This window comes from Tachypleus tridentatus, chromosome 13 (assembly GCF_004210375.1).
Source record: "Tachypleus tridentatus isolate NWPU-2018 chromosome 13, ASM421037v1, whole genome shotgun sequence".
In the NCBI taxonomy this organism is placed as follows: domain Eukaryota; kingdom Metazoa; phylum Arthropoda; class Merostomata; order Xiphosura; family Limulidae; genus Tachypleus; species Tachypleus tridentatus.
Genome location: NC_134837.1, coordinates 165,815,905 through 165,837,667, shown reverse-complemented (window position 1 = coordinate 165,837,667; position 21,763 = coordinate 165,815,905). Strand labels below are relative to the sequence as shown.

The window sequence follows — 21,763 nt, the reverse complement described above, 5'->3', positions numbered from 1 at the left end:
ATACATAGAGGTGGTTCAATGAGATTAAAGTTCTAGACTGTAGTGACCTGATACCATATGTACTATAGGATATAAAAACGTTTGTTATGTGTTATGAATTATTTATTTAACATATATTATCACTATATTGCATGTACATTATCAATATTATAATTACACATTATATGAGTTTTTATATGATTTTGGTATGGTTAATTACTTTTACATTGTTATTGTTTTTTTTTTTTTTTTTTAAGAAAGTTATTTTGGGATCTTACACAAATTTAAGAGAAATTGTTTCTGTTTTTCTTTCTTTGTTATAAAGGGATATGTATTACTCAATAAAAGCCACACCACTTTCAGCAATGTCATTTATCAAATTCAAGTATTGAATTGATCATAATTCCTCCATGTAGTCTTCTCTGAAATCCCAACTGGAGATCATAATCCAAAAATACAGATGGAATTTTGAGATAACTAAAGAAGTTTGTTGCATTCTTTATGAGAAAAATTTTTAACTGACACATTCTCAAGAGTTCCTGATGTTTAGCTGGATGTGCTTTGGAGGTTTATACATGCCTTTCTTCTCATTTGATGCTTTTACTATTGCTTATTTTTTCTGTATGGATACAGTTGAATCAAAAAATGTTGAGTTCCTCATTTATATGCAAGAGATATCCAACAAATATTTGAAAAGCTGATTTTGATAAAGCAGAATTCACTTTCTTATACACAACATCACAATTTAGAAAGTTATGATCATTTCCAGGAGAGAAATGCCATCAGGAGTAGTGATCCATATCCGAAGATAGACTCAAACAACAAAGATGTAGATGTCACAGAGTTATCTTTCTTCATGTTGAGTGAGCTTAAAACCTTTCATATCTTGAGAGCATGTAATGCCTAGGCCATACATTAAGCATAATGCAGTGCTCCAGATTCTATAAATTGTACTTCATGAGAATGGATGCTATCAAGACAGACTAGCATTGGTTTAAGAAGCTTTTCATAGTTGTTTCAAGATTGGCTGACCTGAAGTTTTCTTTTACAAATTCTAGAAAATACTGTCATGTCATAGGGAATATTTCAGAACCAAAAAGTGACAATGTAGAATATTTATATATAAAATGTTCCTTAACATTCTGAAGAATGTGGAATACTCTGAAATATTTCATAATATGTTGCAGTATTCCAGAATGTGTGAGAATATTTCATAATTATATACTAGAAGAATCCAGAATAATATAGGTCATTCTAGAATTATTTACAGTATTTTGGAACATTCTAGAATAAGCAGATATTATGAAAAATACAAGATAAAATTACAAATAATTTGAGTGACCCCTAAATATTATTCAATATGAATAAAATTTAGTGTGAGTTACTTATTTATATATTGAAACAAAATGAGTGGGTAAGTGTATATAAATCAAAATTTGAAAAATAAGGGCCACCCTACTATATATATTTACAGTTTTATAAAAAGAGCATTAAATTATTTTTGGGAAATGTCATATTAATGTACGTTTCAACTAAAAGCAATAATGATATACAGAGGTGTGTACTTTATATGATAAAATCAATAATTAAGTACCCAAACATGTTCTACTATGCATTGTTAGCATATACTTTTGAAAATGTCATCTTCTGTCCTATATTCCATTTTTAGAGCCAGTTCGGTTCTTGCAAGTGCCAACGAGGCTCATCTTGCACCTGGGTTGCCAAGACCAACTCCTTCAGGACCTAGCTCTACTTCTCTGTCAGTCTGGAACTCCCATCATTCCTCTCTTTACAATACACTTCCAGGAATGTTTGCACCTGCCATCCATCCAGCAGTCTCCTTATCATCTACAAATCTTTCCATGATAGCCACACCAGGACCATCTCTTTTTAATGCAGACTCTTTCTTCTCTTCACCTAGTTAGTATCTTATATCTTCTTTTTCTCTATATAAAATAACGTTTTAAAAATTTACAAACATGTTAAGTTTATTTTTATCATTGAATGTTCATAAAAAGGCTTAGATAATAAAAACAGAGCATTTAATGATTTTTGATACTGAAAGTTTGTGATTAATTACCACCTAAAATAAAACTAGCTTATCCTAGTCTTAAGCATTTGTGGTAGACTGATTTGTTAAAGCCTCTATTATCAAGAACTGGAAAAAGGTAAGCTGTAGTTCAGTCTGTAAAGCACTTTCTTGTAGAGCAAGCATGTCTGGGCTAGAATCCTGCAAGAAAAAGTTGAACTTGATACAAGAAAATCTGGTGCCCACTATTTGTGGTTGTCCCATTATCCTGAGATAAAAGCTGAAGTTGAGCCTTGTTTGTGAAAAAGAAAGAATGTAATATTTTGAATTGTTAAGAAATAAACAAGTTACCAGCATTAGCTAGTGAGTAAACCATTTAGCTCAGTTGGTAGGATACTCATCTGGCATCTGAGAAGTCTCTAATTGAATCTGAGCCAAGGAAATTAAAAAAAGGCTTACATTACCACACAATAAATCTTTGTCAAGCAGTTGCACTATTCCACTAACTGTGTATTTTAGAACAGTACAACTAGTTGATTAAAAATGAATGCTTGAGATGTGCTAATAAACTTTTCATGGCATTGGATCAGTATTATAGTGAATGTAGTTCATAATAATAAAATGTATCATTTATTAAATATTCAGTAATGGATTATGCTTCTTTTAACCTCAAAATAACTTTTTGAGACTTATGGTTTAACAGTTTTATTTGATTTAAAGTGATTCGTTGTGCATGCATTTGTTTTCCAAACAATCCTAGAAATTTTAAAAACAGGTTATGTGCAATAATCTTGAAACAAATCTTCAAAAAAATAATTTTTCTTAGTTCTTTAATGCCAATTTTTAAAAAGGACAGTTTACCTTCAAATCTATAAAAAAGATGTTTATTAAAATAATTTGTTTAAGTATTAAAAAAACCTTTTTAAATAGCATGCTATTTTCTATTACTGATAATTGTAATATAAAGAAGGAGCTACTTAAAAAGTTTTATTTTCTAGGCTAAAAAATAGTATGTTTTTGTAGATCATATGAGAGACAAAAGACATTATTCTGGGTAAAATAATGAAGATAATTTTCATATTTTATTTTAGTGTTTTTCATTTTTTTCAGCTGTTGTAAGGAACAGAAAATTGCCTTGCATTTGTACACTTACCACAGCCTTAACTGAAACAAAAAATCAACAGGAAAAGATAAACAGAAAAGATCTGTGTACTTTGTATCAATACATGCAGCCTAACAAGTCCTATTTAGATTTTTGGTTACATAAAAGATATTACAGTGGTACCTCAGTTCTCAAGCTTAATCCATTCCAGAAGGCTGTTCGAAAACCAAATCAATTTTTTCCATAAGAAATACTGTAAATTAAATTAATCCATTACAGACCTCCAAAAATTATGCATTATGAAGCATTTTAAGTAAAAATATTGCTTATTTATACCTGTATAATAATACTTACATGCATAAAGTCAACCACAAAAACTATAAACACAATAAAAAAACAAGAAATGAAAATTTAACTGCACTTTACCTGTGCTGAGGAGAGCTGAAGACATAAGTGAAAGGTGGTGAGGAACATGGAGAGTAGGAGGGTTATTATTGTTTGGAAGGGGAGTCACCTTCCAAAAAAAAAGTCAGGTAACTCTCTTTCTGGGGTTCTTTCTCTTTTCTGTCTCTTTGCACAACTACAACCTGCTTGAGACTCACTGGACCTATTTCTCACTAGAAACTTGTCTAATGAGGTTTGTTTCTGCCTGGCACAATCCCCATGCCTCACCATACTATGTGTGCCACTTCTCTTCCTAAATTTTTCAAATCACCCCCTACTAGCTTTAAAGGTATCACTTGTATCAGCACTTGTTCCAGGGGTGTTTTTCAGGAGGTCAGCATGCAACTGCTTTGCTTTCTCACAAATGATGGTCTCAGAAATGCTATCACCAACTAACTGTTTTTTGTTTACCCAAATCAACAACAGTTTTTCTACCTCTTTTATTGTTTGTGATCTTTGTTTTGTAAGCACTGTCACTCCTTTTGCAACATCAGCTCCTTTGATGACCTCTTTATTTTTCAGTATGATGCAGACTGTAGACTTTGCCATACCAAACTGTGTAGCAAGGTCAGACACGCGAACACCACTCTCATACTTCGCTATGAGATCTTTTTTCACCTCTATTGTGGCTCTAACAACTTTTCTTTTTGGTTTGCTGTTTCCATTATTCTTCTTTGACCCAATGGTGGCTTATTTAATCAGAATATTTAGAAAAAAGAAAAAGAAAAACGAGAACATAAGCAGCAGATTTTAACGGGGGTGTGGACTGAGCAACAGGTGCGGGTAAAATGTTTTAGGCAAGCTTGGCATGGGCCAAAAATGTTCGAAGGGTCGTTCAGGTCATCAGTTGGGTTATTTCGGGGGTTCTGGCCATGAGAGCTTGGTTCGGGAACCAAGTTTATGTTCGACAACTGAGACTTTTTTTATCAAACAATATGTTTGAAAATATGTATTGTTTGAGAAGGGAGTCGTTCGAGAACCAAGGTACCACTGTATGTTGCTTTTATAAACAATTTCTGTGTCAGACAGTTGGTTTTGTACAATAGAGTATGAAAGTTTAAATCAAATTTAAGTACCTAAATTGTGAATGAAAGCTCAGTAGCACTTTGTTGATTGTTTAATCTTGACTTCTTTTGAAGAATTAAAACTTGTACTTATCTTTACAATTTGCTATTAAAAGGTTGAGAAACTGTGTTAACAGTGCTTTGCATTCTAAGATAACTTAATAACATTAATTGAAATCCTGAATTCAGCCTGTTCCACATAAATGTGTAAAGTCTAATCAATACTGAAAAAAACTTACATGATCAAGCAATAATGTGTAGAAAGTGCAATTACACATATTATTCACTAGAAATACAAATAAGCTTTCCATACATTAAGACTTTTAGAGTGGCCACTATATATCAAAGATGCTACAGACTTATTAGAAGGAGATTTAGATCATTTTATACATTGGACCATCACATGGCACATGATATTTAACTATCTAAAATATAAGGTCAAACATGTAGGTTGTCACAACTCAAGCTACTCTGTGCAACACAAATTTTATTCCTGGACAGTATGTGTTATTTTTTAATTGCTTATGTTCTAAATGTACAGAAAATGGCCATTATTCCCATCAAACTTTGCTTTTGTGACCCGGAAATTGAAATTTAGAAATTAACCTATTTCTGTGTAAAAGTGGACAAATTTCCACATTTTCATTTACGTAAGGTCTGAATAAAACAACATATGAATCAAGATTTACATGTATTTATACTAAAGTTATACAAATATGAACAAAAATGCTCAGAAGTGAGTAGTTTTCGAGATTTGCGACTGTAATGTAAATCACTTTCTCGTATCAACCCCCAAATATAGTCTCCCATCATGTTTTCGTTATATGCTCCCAGGTCACAAAAACAATGTTTGAAGAGAAAATTAGGCCTATTCCATTTACTTTAGACATAAGCAACTAGAAAATAACACTTTCTGTCCAGGAACAAGAAAAAGTGAAAATTTTGTTACATAGTGTAATTTTGCATATAATGATATAAAGGTATGAATAATGTGGAAAAAATAAATAAGAAAGGAAAGAAAAGCTTGTTTTGTTTATCAAAATTTTGATCGTAATTTTTTCACATATTTTCTTAATCAACTATGTATATTAGAAGCGTTTATATGTTCCAGTGGGTTTGTTTTGTTTTGAATTTCGTGCAAAACTGCATGAGGGCATTCTGCGCTAACAGTCCCTGATTTAGTAGTCTGAGACTAAAAGGAAGGCAGCTAGTCATCACCACCCACCGCTAACTCTTGGGCTACTCTTTTACCAACGAATAGTAGGATTCACCATCACATTATAAAGTCTCCATGGCTGATAGAGCGAGCATGTTTAGCCTTTTAGGGATTGTAACCCACGACCCTCAGATTACGAATCGAACGCCCTAACCACGTAATGCAAAATAATATCCATGATAAAAATATGTATAATAATTAAATGACACACATGTGTATATTTTAATCATTTATTTTCACACAGTGAAAAACCTTCTGTATACTTTTAACTGTTTTATCATCTCTCATGTAAGCACAGTTAACCTGTATATTTTTATAATATATTAATAATAATAACCTATGTAATACAGATTTTGTTCATGGATAGTATGTGTTATTTCTTAATTGCTTATGTTGTAAAAGTACAGAAAATGGCCATTATTCCCTTCAAACTTTGTTTTTGTGACCTGGATAATAAAATTTAGAAATTAACCTATTTTCTATGTAAAAACAGGCAAATTTGCACATTTTCATTTACATAAGGTCTGAATAAAACAACATATGAATCAATATTTACATGTATTTATACTAAAGTTATACAAAAGGAACACAAATGTTTAGAAAAGTAATTTTTCAAGATTTGCAACTGTAATGTAAATCATTTTCACTTATCAACCCCCAAATATAGTCTCCTATCATGTTTTCATTATATGCTCCCAGGTCACAAAAGCAAAGTTTGAAGAAAAAATTGGTATTTTACATTTACTTTAGGCATAAGCAATTGGGAAATAACACTTTCTGCCCAGGAACAGGAAAAACTAAAAATTTTGTTACATAGTGTTATTGTTACAGTTTAAATTGTAACACATTAAACACTGTGGTTGAAGAAAAATATCTTGGTGTTTCGATTGAAAAATCACTTAAGTCATATAAAATGTATTTTAGCTAGCAGTAGGACTAATAGGCTTTTGGATGGAATCTATAAAAATATTGAATACAAGACAAGGGATATTATTGTTTCACTCAATACATCAGTTGCAAAGCCTCATTTAAAGTACTGATTACAATATTGGGCTACCTTCCTCAAGTAGGATATTGAATTATTGGAACTGATTCAGAGAAGATCCACTAGGATTATACCTGGGATGGTGGGATTGTCCGATATGGAAAGACTAAGATTTTGAAACTTGTTTACTCTGGAGAGCCAAAGAGTCAGAGGGGGTTTAATTGAGGTTTTAAGATTATTAGGGCATATTGATAATGTAAAGCTAACAAACGTTTTCACATTTAGCAGCAAAAACAAGAGGTTATAAGTTTATGGTATTACTTTTCAAATAGGGTCGTTGGCTTTGGAATGAGTTGTTCTCAATGGTGGTGGAGGCAGAAAATTTAAATGAAATTAAGAGATTGGATGAATACATGAGTGGTAAGGGGTGGATATGATTGGAGCTGAAAGGGACATCCTTGATATGATGCTAATAAGCTCCATTTTGCCCCTTAAAAATTTCATGAATTTATTACTAACAATTTAGAAGATTTAATGATTTTACTTCTATTATGACTCACTTTTCCATGTGTAAACAAGAATAGAGGGAGCTTAAATAATGATGGAAATTCATATACAATGAATGACAGTGAAATTTAATAAATGAATGACCATTATAGGTTATGACATGTTTGTAGTTGTGAGTGTGCTATACTGTCCTAACATAATTTCTTTTGTAACAAGCTCTTGCAAAGATGGCAAAATCATTCTTAGACCACATATCCTGAAAACTTTTTTCCAACAATCAACTGTATGTAGACTTTGGCTTTTAAATCTTATGTAATCAAACCAATAGCCAAAAAGTATGTTAGAGTTGTATAAGGATGTTTGGTGGGTATGTGACCAAAATGGATTGCTTTGGTTTCAGTTTCTTTAAACATCATTTTTATAAAAATATCTTTTGATTTCAATACACAGCTGAAAATGTGTAAACCATTACCAACTTCGAATCCTTGCTTATTATTGACACTAGAGTTTATGCTAAGCTTCCTCACAATGACTGTTTCTGTTACAGGTTTCTCTTTTAAATAATAGGATTTCACATTACAGATGAAGGTGTTCTGAAATAGTTTGGAGTGCAATTCAAGGCTCATTACTGTCTTAAAATCTCAGCTGTGGGAGTTTTTTTCATTTCTATAGAAAATATTAAAAGCTTTCTGCTTTGAGATCTTCTCACTATCATCTAACAATATCCATTCACAAATGACCTTCCTTAGAGGGCTATGGAATATTCTTCTGCTCTAAAGTCAATCATAATAAAATCCCATTATCAAATCATTGAGAATTTGCTAATACACAGCTGTATAGATGCTAAACATATTGCTTGTGGTACCATAGTCCATGCCTGTACTGGCAAGCTAATTCAATTATGTATGTAAATGATTCTTATAAAAACATAGTTACTTTCAGTGTAAGAAGCTTTAATAAAAATTGCTCTGGATAAGGTCATGTGTCAGAAATGATCCTAGTACAAGTGATGAAATACAAGGCTACTGTACATAATGAAAAAAAACTATGTAAAGTTGTGTTGGACACTGTATAAGTGACCTCAAGTGTTGGCTTTGCCACATATGTATGAGAAGATTAAGAAGTTAATGTAGTTAATATGATGCTAAAGTTAAAAATAGTACATTGTCATTATTATTTATAGATATAATCAATGTTGGTAGAATTAATAAATGTTATGCTAGTTTATATTTGAAAAGTAATTATACTTTTTGAAATTATCAAATTTGTACAATGCTGAAAAGGTGACACTTGAGCATAAATATAATAAATAGTTTAAACGAATGTTATACCAAAACTATAGTTTGTTATAAGGTACTTACATAAGGATGGAAGTAATTTACTGTTTTGTCTTTTATGACAAATGGGTGCATATAAATTTCATGCTGAAAAAAATATGCTAAAAATATAAGGAATCCTAAAGGTAAAGATTTCTTGCAGTAGCTTTCTTAAAAAGAGATGTTTTATAGATAAACAGTTTGCTGTTATGTACTTAATATAATATAATGGACATTATTTTTCTCAGGTCAAGACTTCTTACGCCGAGAGCTTGATACCCGATTTCTTGCTTCTCATGACAGATCTATCAACATACCCCCCCCACCATATATGAGATCAGAGTTTCACCATCACCAACATCTGCATAACCACATGCATCAACACAGCCCTTTCCTCCCACCGCCGCTTGTACCTCAACCTGCTGCCCCACTTCTCAACAAGGTAAAACTTTTGCAAAATATTATTTAAGTACTTATAAAATGGGTCATGTGAGGTCTAGTGGTTGGATTACTGTGCTTCACACTACAGGACAATGGATGCACTATAAGAATGGTGATCAAATACTATTGTTCATTCAGAAAATTCAAAATTAAGTGTGGTTATGTGCAAATATCTCATGTGTACCTTTGTATGGAAATACTATTACAAACAAGCAAATATTTTGAAAATGTGGAAACTGTAAATAACCTAGTAATAATGTTCAAAGAGTGCACAGATAATAGAATATAGTGCACCAAGAGCAAGTGCTAAAGTATTATCTGTGGTAAAAGTTGCAGTAAAAGGATGAATATAGATATCTATTAATGGAAATAATTATTAAAAAAATAAATGATACAAATACAGGAAATATAAACAACAAGTAATAAGAACTAGATGATGAATGTATGAATAGTATAAAATATTATCATGTTCTAAATGTTTTACATTACCCTCCAGAATTCCATTAACTTGTTTAGCTGTCTTTCAACCCTAGATTTTTCTTAAGCTTATCGAGCCTCAAGAATGTTAATATAAAAACATTGTGGAAGTTATCTCTCTAATTATTGCTTTACCACAGTTTTTGTATGCACAAAACCAATGTTTTGCTGAAAAATAAATCTCCAAAGGAATAACAATATAAATCAAAATCTGTCTGTACTTGTCAGCAGCCAGGGTGCCATAATTTTGTGTAGATCATTGATATCAGTGGCTGAGATGCAGCTCTAGATGAGCACTGATTACTTACTATACTTTACTGTATATGGTACAGATTGAAGATGAAATTCGTTTCTACATTGTCGAATAAACTGTTGTTAATTGTGGCTGAATGCTTTGAACTTGGATTAACTTATAAACAGCATCTTTACAAATTTGCTTATTTCACATTTTGTGGTCCAATAACATCTTCAGTATTTTAGTTTGGTTTCATTTGTCCAGCAGCAATGTTTGAGCAACTTCAAGTGCATTGAAACAATTCATTGTGCTAACACATATCTTAGTCTTTTCTATCTTGTTATTTTAATGTAGAATGTTTCAGAAAATTTTATTTGTTCTTGAGATGTTTATTTTTTGCATACAGTAAATAAAATTATTAAGTTAATTTCATTCTAGCTACCTTTCTTCTTTGTCATGCTATTTGTTCTGCTCAAAGTAAGTTTAGCTGTAAAGCTGCACCTTCTACATGAAGGTTGATAGCAATATCCTCCAGTAGTAGGCCAGATTACATCTCAAGATTGTGACCTCTTTTATGTTTGAATGAGAATGATTAGTCACTTTGGTAATGCTAGTTACCATGGATAAATTTGACATTACTGATTCAACTAAGTAACGTGACACTTTCTGAGTCTCAAACACTGCTTTTAGTGAAAAGGTCATACTTTAAGTAAATCTCAAAGTAGTAGAGCCAGCTTAGTTAAAACATAACTCTAGTAAATGCAGCTACCTGTCATCTGTTGGATAAAGAAATACTGTTGTTGATTTATAACTGAAGATTGTTTTATTGTGTATTAAACTTTGTGTCCAGTCCATTTATTTATTATCACAGACTCAGTTAGTTTTACAAGGAATTATTATTACTTTGGAATATATTTTGCCAAATCTCCCTTTGTATAGTGGACCTACCTATTGTTTCAGCTCAAATTTAGAACTGCATTTTTAGTATAGTAGTTGGAACAAATCTGTACTTAATTGTTGTTTATCTTGTAAAACACATACTCAGGGATACTTAACATCAGTTTTGGAGAGTTTGGGTTATCTACCTCAAATAATTCTATTATTAACAGTGTAGAATTTGTCCTTCTTCATTGTCTTCCACTGAAACACAGATTTTTGCCACAATTGTATGTATGCAGTAATATTAACTATCCTAAACTTTGACTTTAACACACTTCTTGTGGTGTGTCAGCTCTAAAAGCCATGAAAGGATTCACACTATTATTTCTGGAAATAGTATGTCAACCTGGGCTTTTTTTTGGCTTTATACAGTTGTGGCACTACTTGAGTGATTGAATAGTAACTGCAAACAGTGTAAATTGTCAATAAGTGACTGTATTTTGGTACAATTCCTCTTTTCATGATGAAGCATGACATTTCTGCAATATCATTTATCATTATGATTTCTGTAATTATGTCCAATGTAGTATGTATATGCAACTACACACATCCACACCTAAAAAGGCTTGATAAAATTAATTTTAATATAAACTTCTCTTATGACAATATGTAGTAGATGATGTTTGTATTATGCTATATTACATAAGTCATAGGGCATGATACAACCTGTTGGTTTAGGCACTCAGTTCACCATCTGAGGGTCACAAGTTTGAATCCTGTCAATGAGCATACTTATTCTGTATGTTTCATGATGGTGCACTTCACCTGGGAGTAAAAATTCTTGGAGTACAAAAATAACAGCTGACCCCAAACTAGTTAGGATTAAGAAGAAAAAATATAAGCTGTCAGAAAACTAAATATAAAAACTACAAGAACAAACAATTTGGAAAGGAATTGTGATAATTATGTTACATAAAGAAATCACAAGCATGTTTATTCTAATGACATTCATTGGCAGTCAGTGTAAAATCAGTACTTTATTTAATTAATGAAATAATTTTAACTGCTTGAAATATCTGCACAGTAGGCTTAACAAACTGAGGTTATGTTTTCAAGTTATGAAAATACAGGTAAAGACCAGTAGGACCAGTATTAATGTCAAAAACATAGTAGGCTGCAAATATGTTTTTCTTACACTTTGTTTAATTAACCCATTGTAGATTTGAAATCAGGAATGTGTAAAATATCATTGTAAATCTTTTGCTTTTTTTTTATCTACCATTTGTTGCTGAGGTGGCATTTCCTCTCAGTACAAGAACCCATCAACTGGACTGCATGTTATGGAAATACTCAATCCAAAATGCTGTTTTATATGCTATACAGGTCTGCAAAGGAATAATTTATTGAAATGAGAAAAAAAAAAAAAAAATGATCGCTTGCAATCTTGTGTGATTTGTTTTGTCACCATATTAGACATATTGTTTCACTTGTTAGCAGAATTTAACATCAAAATATACTGAATTTCAGGTTTACTGATAGTTTTAGAATTGACTGGTATTAAGCTATTAAAATAATTGAAAATTATATTAAAGAAATTAAATTAAATTAGTGGAGTTAGAATATTCTGTTTGAATAAACTTAAATGATGTTACTATTCTTTCTAAAGTACTATAGAATCAAAACTTCAAAAGTGTGTTATTTTTACCCTTAAAAATCTAACATAACTAAAACTGAATTACATTTTAATATTATTATTAAAATACATTATGAACTTTTGTAAGGATTTCTTTCATGGTTCTTTCTTAAAATAGAATATTTTTATGTGAAAAAACAAGATATTTTTCACTTTACCTTAAGACTAAATTTTGTTTTTGTTATTTTCAGTATGATAAGTTTCCAAAAATAGATGCTTCATTCTATGAAAGAAATTCGGTGAGTATTTTACGTATTCTTTTTTAAAACAAAAAATAAAGCAGTCATCTTTCAACTGATATAGCACTTTCAGATTGCAAGAAAACATTGAAAGATATTTTACTAATTCACACTGAATGGTGAAGCTTCACAAAAATAAAAATGAAAATTTAAAACTAGTGCTTAATATCTATCACAGCATTTTGCAAGTATATGGCAATCTTAATAAGAGTGAAATCTCTCAGTTTTCATCATTTAGTATTTCATGATCAATATTTTTTTGTAACTTTTTATGAAATCACAAGTCATTTTGTATTCAGATATACTGATATCTGACAGATAAATCTTAGAAGTATCTGCACAGTTCAAATTCTGGAAGTGTTATGCACATTAATATTTCAAATGTGAAAACCAAGGAGAACAAAACAAAATTAAATAAATAAAAGTATTTTTATTCACAGTTCAAATCATAACCTATTTTATATGTACACTAATGTATATCCTGTCATTTGACTTCCAACTGGCTACAGTGATTTGTGAGCAATGTCTATACCAGATGAAAATAAGATGAAAAAAAAAAAAAGAGATCCAAACACTTTTATACCAAATAGTTATTCTAAATAAGTGTGTTAAAATGAAATAAACTATGTCATACTAATTTGTGTAAGTCTCTATATCACCTTTGAAACTAGCTTAACTACATCCAGGCAAACAAAGGAACAGGACTAAACTAGTACAAGCATCCAAAAATATATATATTTCAATATGTAACATCAACTTAAAGTTCAAGATTAGTACAGATATGACCTCCATGAATCTGGTTTACTGGGAAGTTGCTAATTACATACCACCCACAGAGAAATTTAGAAAAATAATCTGAATATATCTCAATAAAAATAATTCTATATTACTTTGGAAGAGTAAAATATGATGATATTAATATCATCACTAAGACATAGTTAGCATATAAAAAAACTAGATATTTATTTTGGTAGCAATTCTAAGTAAAATATACAATTAAATTATAATTCATTATTATTTATCTTGACTGTTAACAGTCAGAGAAAAATCATTTAATATGACAAAAATATTACAAAGTATAACCTTACTTTATTTTGAAAGGAACATCTAAATTTTTAGAGCAGACAACCTGTTTAGATATCCAAGTTATAGAAAATATACTGCTTGTTATAAACTTAATACTCCTCACCTGAGTAGCTGAAAGTACGAGATACTAATTTGAAAATGTTTATAAATCCTAAGTTTCTGATATTCTGTAGCTTGGACTTTCTAGTCCTTATCCAGGATTTGCCCCACTGTTGGGAAGTGGTAACACTTCATTTGCTCCACCTTCTAATGTAACAACTTTCCAACCTAAGGTGAGTGTTTATTGATTAAGACATGTAAAAATTTAGGGAAGGTAAAATTGGATCATTGTAGTTTTACCTTGGTGTTTTAACTCTGGATAAGTGTTAAAGATACAGTTAGTTGTCAGTGATGCTAGAATCATAATTTTTTATGTTTCTGTCTTATTTTCTGATTAATGTGGACCAGACAGGTAGAGAAATAAATAAAACTGTAATAAATTAAATAACTATTAAATTGCATACAGATTAATTAACAAGGTAAAGTGGTTTAATATAAAACTATTATGTATTATATATACTGATTGCCCTATGTATATAAGATATAAAAGTCTCTTAGATTGTCATATGTGAGATTTGAGACAATGAGTGATGAGCAATACGTAATATGTGGTGGCCAATTTTTCCAGCCCATCCCTACAATGGTTAGTAATAAAATGTAATGCTGTAGGATTATTCATAGCTTTTCTTATGCACACATCATTGTCATAGGCTTTCACATTGTAGTGTACTAGATTTTCATACCATGTTTGACATTTAAATCTTTTGATCACATAATTTTTAAGTTGCATATGCTTCTTTGGCAGATATAGGTAGTCAGTTGTGAACTGAAATACACTTGCACTTTCTTGCACATTAGTTAACAAAATGCTGGTTTATATATCCACTATATTTAGATACATGACAGATTCTCATTAGTAAAGGAACATAAATAAAATGTTGCCATACATTTATGAAAATACACATTATTTTAAGGTAAGAATTGAAAATCATTATTTTCTGTAAAGCTTCTTTTCTAATATTATCAAATCTAGTAGAAATAATAAGGGCTTCTACAGCCAATTTAACATGCACAGTTTGTCATCAACTTGTTTTGTTTTCAAATTAATAATATGTTTATGTAATTTGAAGGTTAGTTATATCTTATTAACACATGTGATCAAAAGATCTACCACAACAATCTTGTTATTTACTATGGCCTTCTGTGAATCAAAACAAAGCTGTGTTTTTCTTGTTTTTGTTTTTAAATTTCTCACAAAACTACACGAGGGCTATCTGCACTAGCCGTTTTTAATTTTGCAGTGTAAGACTAGAGAGAAGGCAGCTAGTCATCACCACCCACTGCCAACTCTTGGGCTACTCTTTTACCAATGAAGAGTGGGATTGACCATCACATTATAATGTCCCCACAGCTGAAAGAGTGAGCATGTTTGCTGTGACAGGGATTCAAACCCGCGACACTTGGATTACAAGCGAAGTGTCTTAACCACAGGCTGTGTTTTTCTTAAGGAACTTTACTAATAACAGCTGTATGAATATGTGAAGGTCATGCAATTATTAGTAAAGTTCCTTAAGGAAAACACAGCTTTGTTTCAATTTACAGAAGGTCATAGTAAGTAATAAGATTATTGGGGTAGATACTTGAGGAAGAGCAAATTTATGTTCTGTAAATTTCTTCTTTTTCCAAAGGTTAACTCTGTTTAAATACACCATTAGTAGTAAATGGTAATTAGCTTTTTGTTTGTTTCAAACTAGTTTATGGTAATTTATAAAGATCAATTGTTATAGTATGTCTCAAATCAGTCAGAATAATGTTTCAGTAAATAAAAAAGTGTAACAGTTTAAATTCAAAGCATGAGATTTATCTGTTTGGATACTTCATTAACTATTACAATAAATAAATACCTCCTGTATTTATGACACAATTAAAAATATATGAAACTATTATAACATTTAAGTTGACCAATATTTTGTGTTTGAACATATGGCGTAGACAAATGTATAAACAAAAACATGTACCCCTGCAAAATAATGTAACTGAACAATTGGTATTTAGGTTTTAGAAGTTTGAATAAGTTTTATTACAGTTTGTTGTTTGGATCATTTCAAAAGAAATCAGGCAGGTGGTGTGCCATGCATGTGCGGATTGCCTGGGAAATCTACAACCACCAGCAACACGGCTCTAGTGGTAAACTTCCTCCTGATCTTTTACGACCTCCAACTCATTTACTTCCTTCCTTGGCTCGACCACATGAATTCTCTCCCTTTGCTTCTTCACTGTTACCTACTTCTGGTAAGGACTATTTTGTTTACCTTTAACAATATCAACATAATGTAATGCTTAGTCAACTTCTTTCTTCCCTCAATGTCAGTGTCATAGTAGTAATGTTCACCATTATTCAGTTACTAATATTATAGCTGTTAATAATTGTTTAGTCTGTAAAATTTGGAAGATTTTTTGTGTTTTTTGTTCTCATAAAAACTACTTAATATTTTTAAAATAAATAAATATTTGACTATAAATGAAGTAATTTTAAATTATATACTCTTTCTTATTGGCAACTACCATATACTAAACTCTTCTATTTTTAATTATTTAATATAAACATTTTTTGCCTTAGAGCTTAGAACCAGGCAAATTCAATCTAAGTCATGTAGTAATCTAGCTCTTGATGTTATTTTATAACAGGAATCAGTAAATGGTTATCTATAATGTTATAGCATTGCTGTATTGTAGCCAGCATCATTCAGAGTGAGAGATTATCTTACAATCATCATTTTCACAAAGAATTATATCAGCTTTTAAAGGGTGAATACTTGTCTTGATGGGTGCATATGTCTTGGTCTTTTGTTGCATTTGCTAGCAAGGTGTTAAAGTGATGCATGTTAATTTTAACATAATACCATTTCCGCTTAAACTGATTTAGTTTAATTCATATTCTCTTTATTTAACATTCAGTTTGATTATTGTCGGGCAGCTAATGAATAAGAGTATTTAGTCGCATTTGTTAAGCTTCTCTGTCTTGTTTTCTGCACTGCCAACCATCTGTTTATATGGGGTAGTTTACTTTTGTGGCATTATTTCTTTAAACCAGGAATACCACTTGATTAGAAAGTAGGATTCTATCGTAAGTTTTAAATGTAAAGCTTACTAAAAGTTTTGTCTTTGCATTTTTAACCAAACTAAGTGAAGACAGTATTTTATAGTTTTTATGTTTTCTAATTTAAATATATATTTATGTTTTAGAAAATTGAAAAGCATATTAATGGGTTTATACTGTGTATAATTACACTTATAGGGTGTTACTAATATATTTTTGTTTTTTCATATTCCATTTTTTAGTTTCCAGTCACAGTAGGTCACTGTATGAAGGATCACATGCTAACAGCTTCCTTACTCCAGTGCCACATTTAGGTACATTACTCATACGTTTCATACTTCTGAACATGTTTTAATGCCATTTTGAAATACATCTTGAAATAGATTTCCATTAAAATGTTCATATGATTTTGAGTTTGATATCTACTGGTACTCAAGTTCCACTATTCTACTTCAACCTTCCACCTTATCTATCATCATTTTAAAACTCGAAGACAACATAAAATAGTTTTATTTATGATAAATACATATTATTATGGTAAAGTAAAAAATTATAAAACTTTTATAATGCATGCAATTATGCTCAGAAAGCTTAGTATTATAACTGAAAGTCTGGACTGAGGTGTGGAATTAGATGTATTCAGATATTATCATAGTTTGTTACATGTAGAAACCTGGATAACAAAAGATAAACCTACCTATGGTTAACACTTTGTTCTCTTTCTGTTTGAAATTTAAGAATCTTATCACAAAAGTTCTCACTTGATTGATTATATCAAAGTGTTTCAGTGTTGTAGAACAAGGTTTGAGGTTAATCTTCCACTCCCTCTAATAAAAATCAAAATCAACAACAATGGATTATTACAGTTACAAAATCTAATATTTAATACATTATATTATGTAATGTACATAAAAAGTGAAATTAAGGGTTTATACTGTGTCCTAATTTTTACATCTACAAATACAAATAGTATAGGACAAAATTACAGGTTGAAATATAGGTACTTTTTAAAATTTGTCATTTCTATAGAATCAAGCAATTTAAAAAATATATAAAAACATATATAAACTATACAACTATAAATATATACTCAACCACTTTCCTCTATGTGTTTTTTTCATTCATGCTTTTATCTTCAAAATGTTTCTTTCAGTCAGTCAGTGGAAATAGTCTTATTTTTCATGAAACATTTTTGTTCTCAATAAATTTTTTTCAGATTGACTGTTCAGCTTGAAAAGAAGTGTTCTTTTCAACCATTAACTCTTCAGGAGAAATAGAGTACAAACAGACAGACATTTGGTTGTTTTGTGCATATACACAGATACTTGAAAAGCTAACACAAGATGGAAAATCTTGTGAATTTGATATGTTTGAAAAATTTACTTTGTAATTATATGTATTTCAGAAACTGTAAATATATATATATCTTATTGGAAATTGAGAATTCTTTATCAAAATAATGCTTTCAATATAATTGCCAAAAACAACAATGCTTTTTCACTACGGTTGCATTTTGCACCTTACATTAGAAATTCTCACTTTGTTTGATTATTTGTGTACATCATAATATTGGATAAAAGTAAAAACACAGTTTCAATACTGGCCATCAATACTAAATTCTTTTTATGGGGTTTTACTGTTCATCATTATATATTTGCAAAAGGGTGTTTGGCCTTTATAAAGTGTTACCTTCAAATGTGGTGGATACAGTTAATTTTATTTAGTTTGAGAGAAGGACTTACTAAATATTTGAATGATAATAATTGGGTTTGAATGGATTATTCTTTATTGTTAAACTTTAGTTTAATAAATGGGATGGCCAAGGTTCCCTTTGTTCTTAAATTAAATGTATAATATGTGTGCATGTATATAACTACACATAGTAACTCACAGTAACTGTTATACTAATAGTTTAGGACAAGTAAGTTTTAATTTAGAAAACACCATTCTGAAATCGAGCAGCATGCAAATGGTTTACATCATAGTAAACAATAAGCTGTAACAGCATAATATGATTAGGTTAAAGGCTTGGAAAGGTGTTGTTTTTCTTTCTTTTTTTGTAAGGTATCCCCTTAAGAAAGGTTTAGCTAGTGTGGACAGAGTGCATGAATGCCAATAACCAATTCAGCTAGTTTATTGCTTATGTAATATTTATACATCAGTAGTGATTCAGATATCAAATTCTTGAGTAGGTGTTTCACCTTTTGGTCGTCCTGGTTATCCAGCATTTGGGAGTGGTCCATCTAGCTCCTATCCTGAACTTGGACCTCTAGGTTTGTATCAAGATTTGTCATTATTTAAAATTATTTTGACACAGATAATTATATATTTAAAAATGGCTGATATGAATAGAGGAGCGAACAATGTTTCGACCTTCTTCGGTCATCATCAGGTTCACAAAGAAAGAAAGGGTTACTGATCGGTAGTTGACCACATGTTTTAAGACGGTTGTGTAATTCAGTGTAGGAATGTAGAGACTGTGCTTAGATGTTGAATATATTTATTAATATAGATATAAAGGTGTTCCTTTGTATTGGTATATTTTGGGCTTGAGTTGTTGTATAAGTAAGGCTTCTTTAATTTTGCATTTGTTTATGTTTGTTTCTTTATTTAGTATTTGGGTGTTTTCTATGGTTATGTTGTGTTTGACTTGCAGTATTCGAAAATATGTGAAGGTGACCTTTTGTGTTCTTTGAATCTAGTTTCCATTTTTCTACTTGTTTCTCCAATATAGAACTCTCTGGTTAATAGTATAGTTAATCCCAAAAATACAATGTTCCTTTTATCTCCATTTGCTTTATTGAGTAAGTGTACTGACATTATGCCACCTTCTGCATTACAATAACTTATCTGTAATTGCCTCGATTCTTCATAAATAGAAATTGCTTATCTTACATGCTAGTTACAATTAATCAAGACATTTGTTATTTGAAATGCTTTGATCTTATCTGTCATACTAAAATACTGCTAATATTATATTGATAAAGCTAGTGTCAGTAATGTACACTAATTTTGTAAACATATTTTTACAGTAGATCACTATATCTTAAGGTTTAGTTTTTGTTTTCTTTTTGTAATAGAAAAGAGCTTGTCTGTGATGAAAATTTTGTAAGTTGTTTATTACATGATAGTGACACAGAGTTGTCTGTAGTGTTTAAAAATCATTGAAAACCACACTTAAAATTATAATAATTACAATTAGATTAAAATAAAAGCTAAGAATTTCTTAAGAAAATAAAATCATAAGACTTACTTGACAACAGATGTCATTTTACACAGTGAACTTCAAAGAAATGCACTTAATTTGCTGAACAACTCCAAGTCTTATACACTGGCAAATATGGTACCTGAAATGATTATATCTTAAAAACTACTTGATTAAGGTGATTAAAAATGTCACCAGTGTCACAATGAAGATTTTAAGTTACATTCGGCAATATATGGACATGGTGCAGGATTTTTCAAAACCAAATTATACTGCATACTTAAACTGCTTTTACTTCTCATGGGCCAAGCACAAGTGTCAGACTATGCAGGTCAATTATTCCTATCCAATTAACTGAAAAACAAAATCATACTCAGGACTTTGAGGTTTGGATGCATTATAAGAGTGATAGTCAAATCCTACAATTCAGTCTGTCAAAAGCAGTCTAAGAGTTTGTGTTGGGTGCTCTTCATTAACTGCTTTCCCTCTACTATGTCAATTCAAACTTAGAGGTGGCTGGGACAGTTTGCCTGAGAAACTTTTCCATAAATATATGAAAGTAAACAATTTATTTCTCTTCTCTTGTTCTCCCTCTTTTAATGATTTTAATGAAATGGATGTCAGCATGCAAGATATTGCAAGAAGTAGTGAATAATGCTTAGAACAGAAGATGATGTTTCAAATGTATCATCACTAATGGATAGACTTTATGTGAAAAATTTGAACACCTTGTTTAACAGTTATGAAACATAAAGTAGTTTCAAACATTTATGAATAAAATGTGTGATTCTCATGAAGTTTAGTTTCCTCAAGAGAAAATGCTTATAAGACATATTAAACATGGGATTCTCTTTATAATGACCACAGGGATTAGAAGTAAAATAACAACAGATATTTCATTATATAAACACAAAATGACTCTTCTTAGAGAGTATACCCCATAGTGGCAAGTGGTATGTCTATGAGCAAAGAGTGCTAGAATCTGGGTTTTTATACCCATGGTGGGCAGAGCACAGATTGCCCATTGTATTGTTTTGTACTTAACTTCCAATAAACAAATCTTGTAGGATACTGTCATTTGAACTATATAATTCTTCTGCTTGGATGCAAATACATGTACTATTTTCATTTTGATTTTTGCTTAACACTTTAAACTTAGGTATTAGCAATGTATTCAAGTATAATTAAAAACAAACTTTGCTTCATTAGCTGACTCTAATAGGTTTGAGATTATTCATTTAAAAGAACTGAAAAATAGGTATTTATAGTACAATAACAAATACATTCTTATTTCAAGTTTACCAGTGAGGATTAAGAAGTAATTAATATCACTTGTATTTGATAGTTTGCATAGTGTTAATTGATACATTTAATTTTTTTAACTCGCATTTAATTTTCTGTGTGTAAATGATGATTGCAGGGCTTGGTGGTAGAGAGTTAGCTACTTCAAGTGTTCCTGGCTTAGCAGGTCAGGATCCATGGACCCGAATTCATAGAAACTCCCACACTTTTGGACCCGTATCTGCAGGGAGTAACCACATTCCCTGGGGAGGTTTGAAGGCAGAAGCAGAAAGAGATCGAGAAAGAATGCAGCAGGAAGAAAGAGGACTTAATCGAGAGCAAGAAAAAGAAAAACACAAGAAAGCAGAAGTGGAAAAAGAGCGAAAGGAAAAAGAAACCATGCAGAAGAGTAAAGAATTGGAAAGGTTAGTTTAATAGTATGTATA

General features: G+C 30.7%; 1 protein-coding gene across 9 annotated transcripts in view; it reads left to right on the top strand.

Moving 5' to 3' along the window:
• Positions 1 to 21,763, top strand: part of LOC143237729 (uncharacterized) — a 265,149-nt gene that overhangs the window by 230,433 nt on the left and 12,953 nt on the right. For 7 of the 9 annotated variants that reach the window (XM_076477265.1, XM_076477263.1, XM_076477261.1 and 4 more), the window contains 8 exons: positions 1,649 to 1,899; positions 8,891 to 9,084; positions 12,559 to 12,606; positions 13,866 to 13,964; positions 15,843 to 16,023; positions 17,074 to 17,145; positions 19,024 to 19,104; positions 21,457 to 21,742. In XM_076477265.1, the coding sequence (XP_076333380.1) occupies positions 1,649 to 1,899; positions 8,891 to 9,084; positions 12,559 to 12,606; positions 13,866 to 13,964; positions 15,843 to 16,023; positions 17,074 to 17,145; positions 19,024 to 19,104; positions 21,457 to 21,742 (1,212 nt within the window). The remainder of the gene's footprint in view (positions 1 to 1,648; positions 1,900 to 8,890; positions 9,085 to 12,558; positions 12,607 to 13,865; positions 13,965 to 15,842; positions 16,024 to 17,073; positions 17,146 to 19,023; positions 19,105 to 21,456; positions 21,743 to 21,763) is intronic. The other 2 variants (XM_076477266.1, XM_076477264.1) reach the window with 1 other exon arrangement.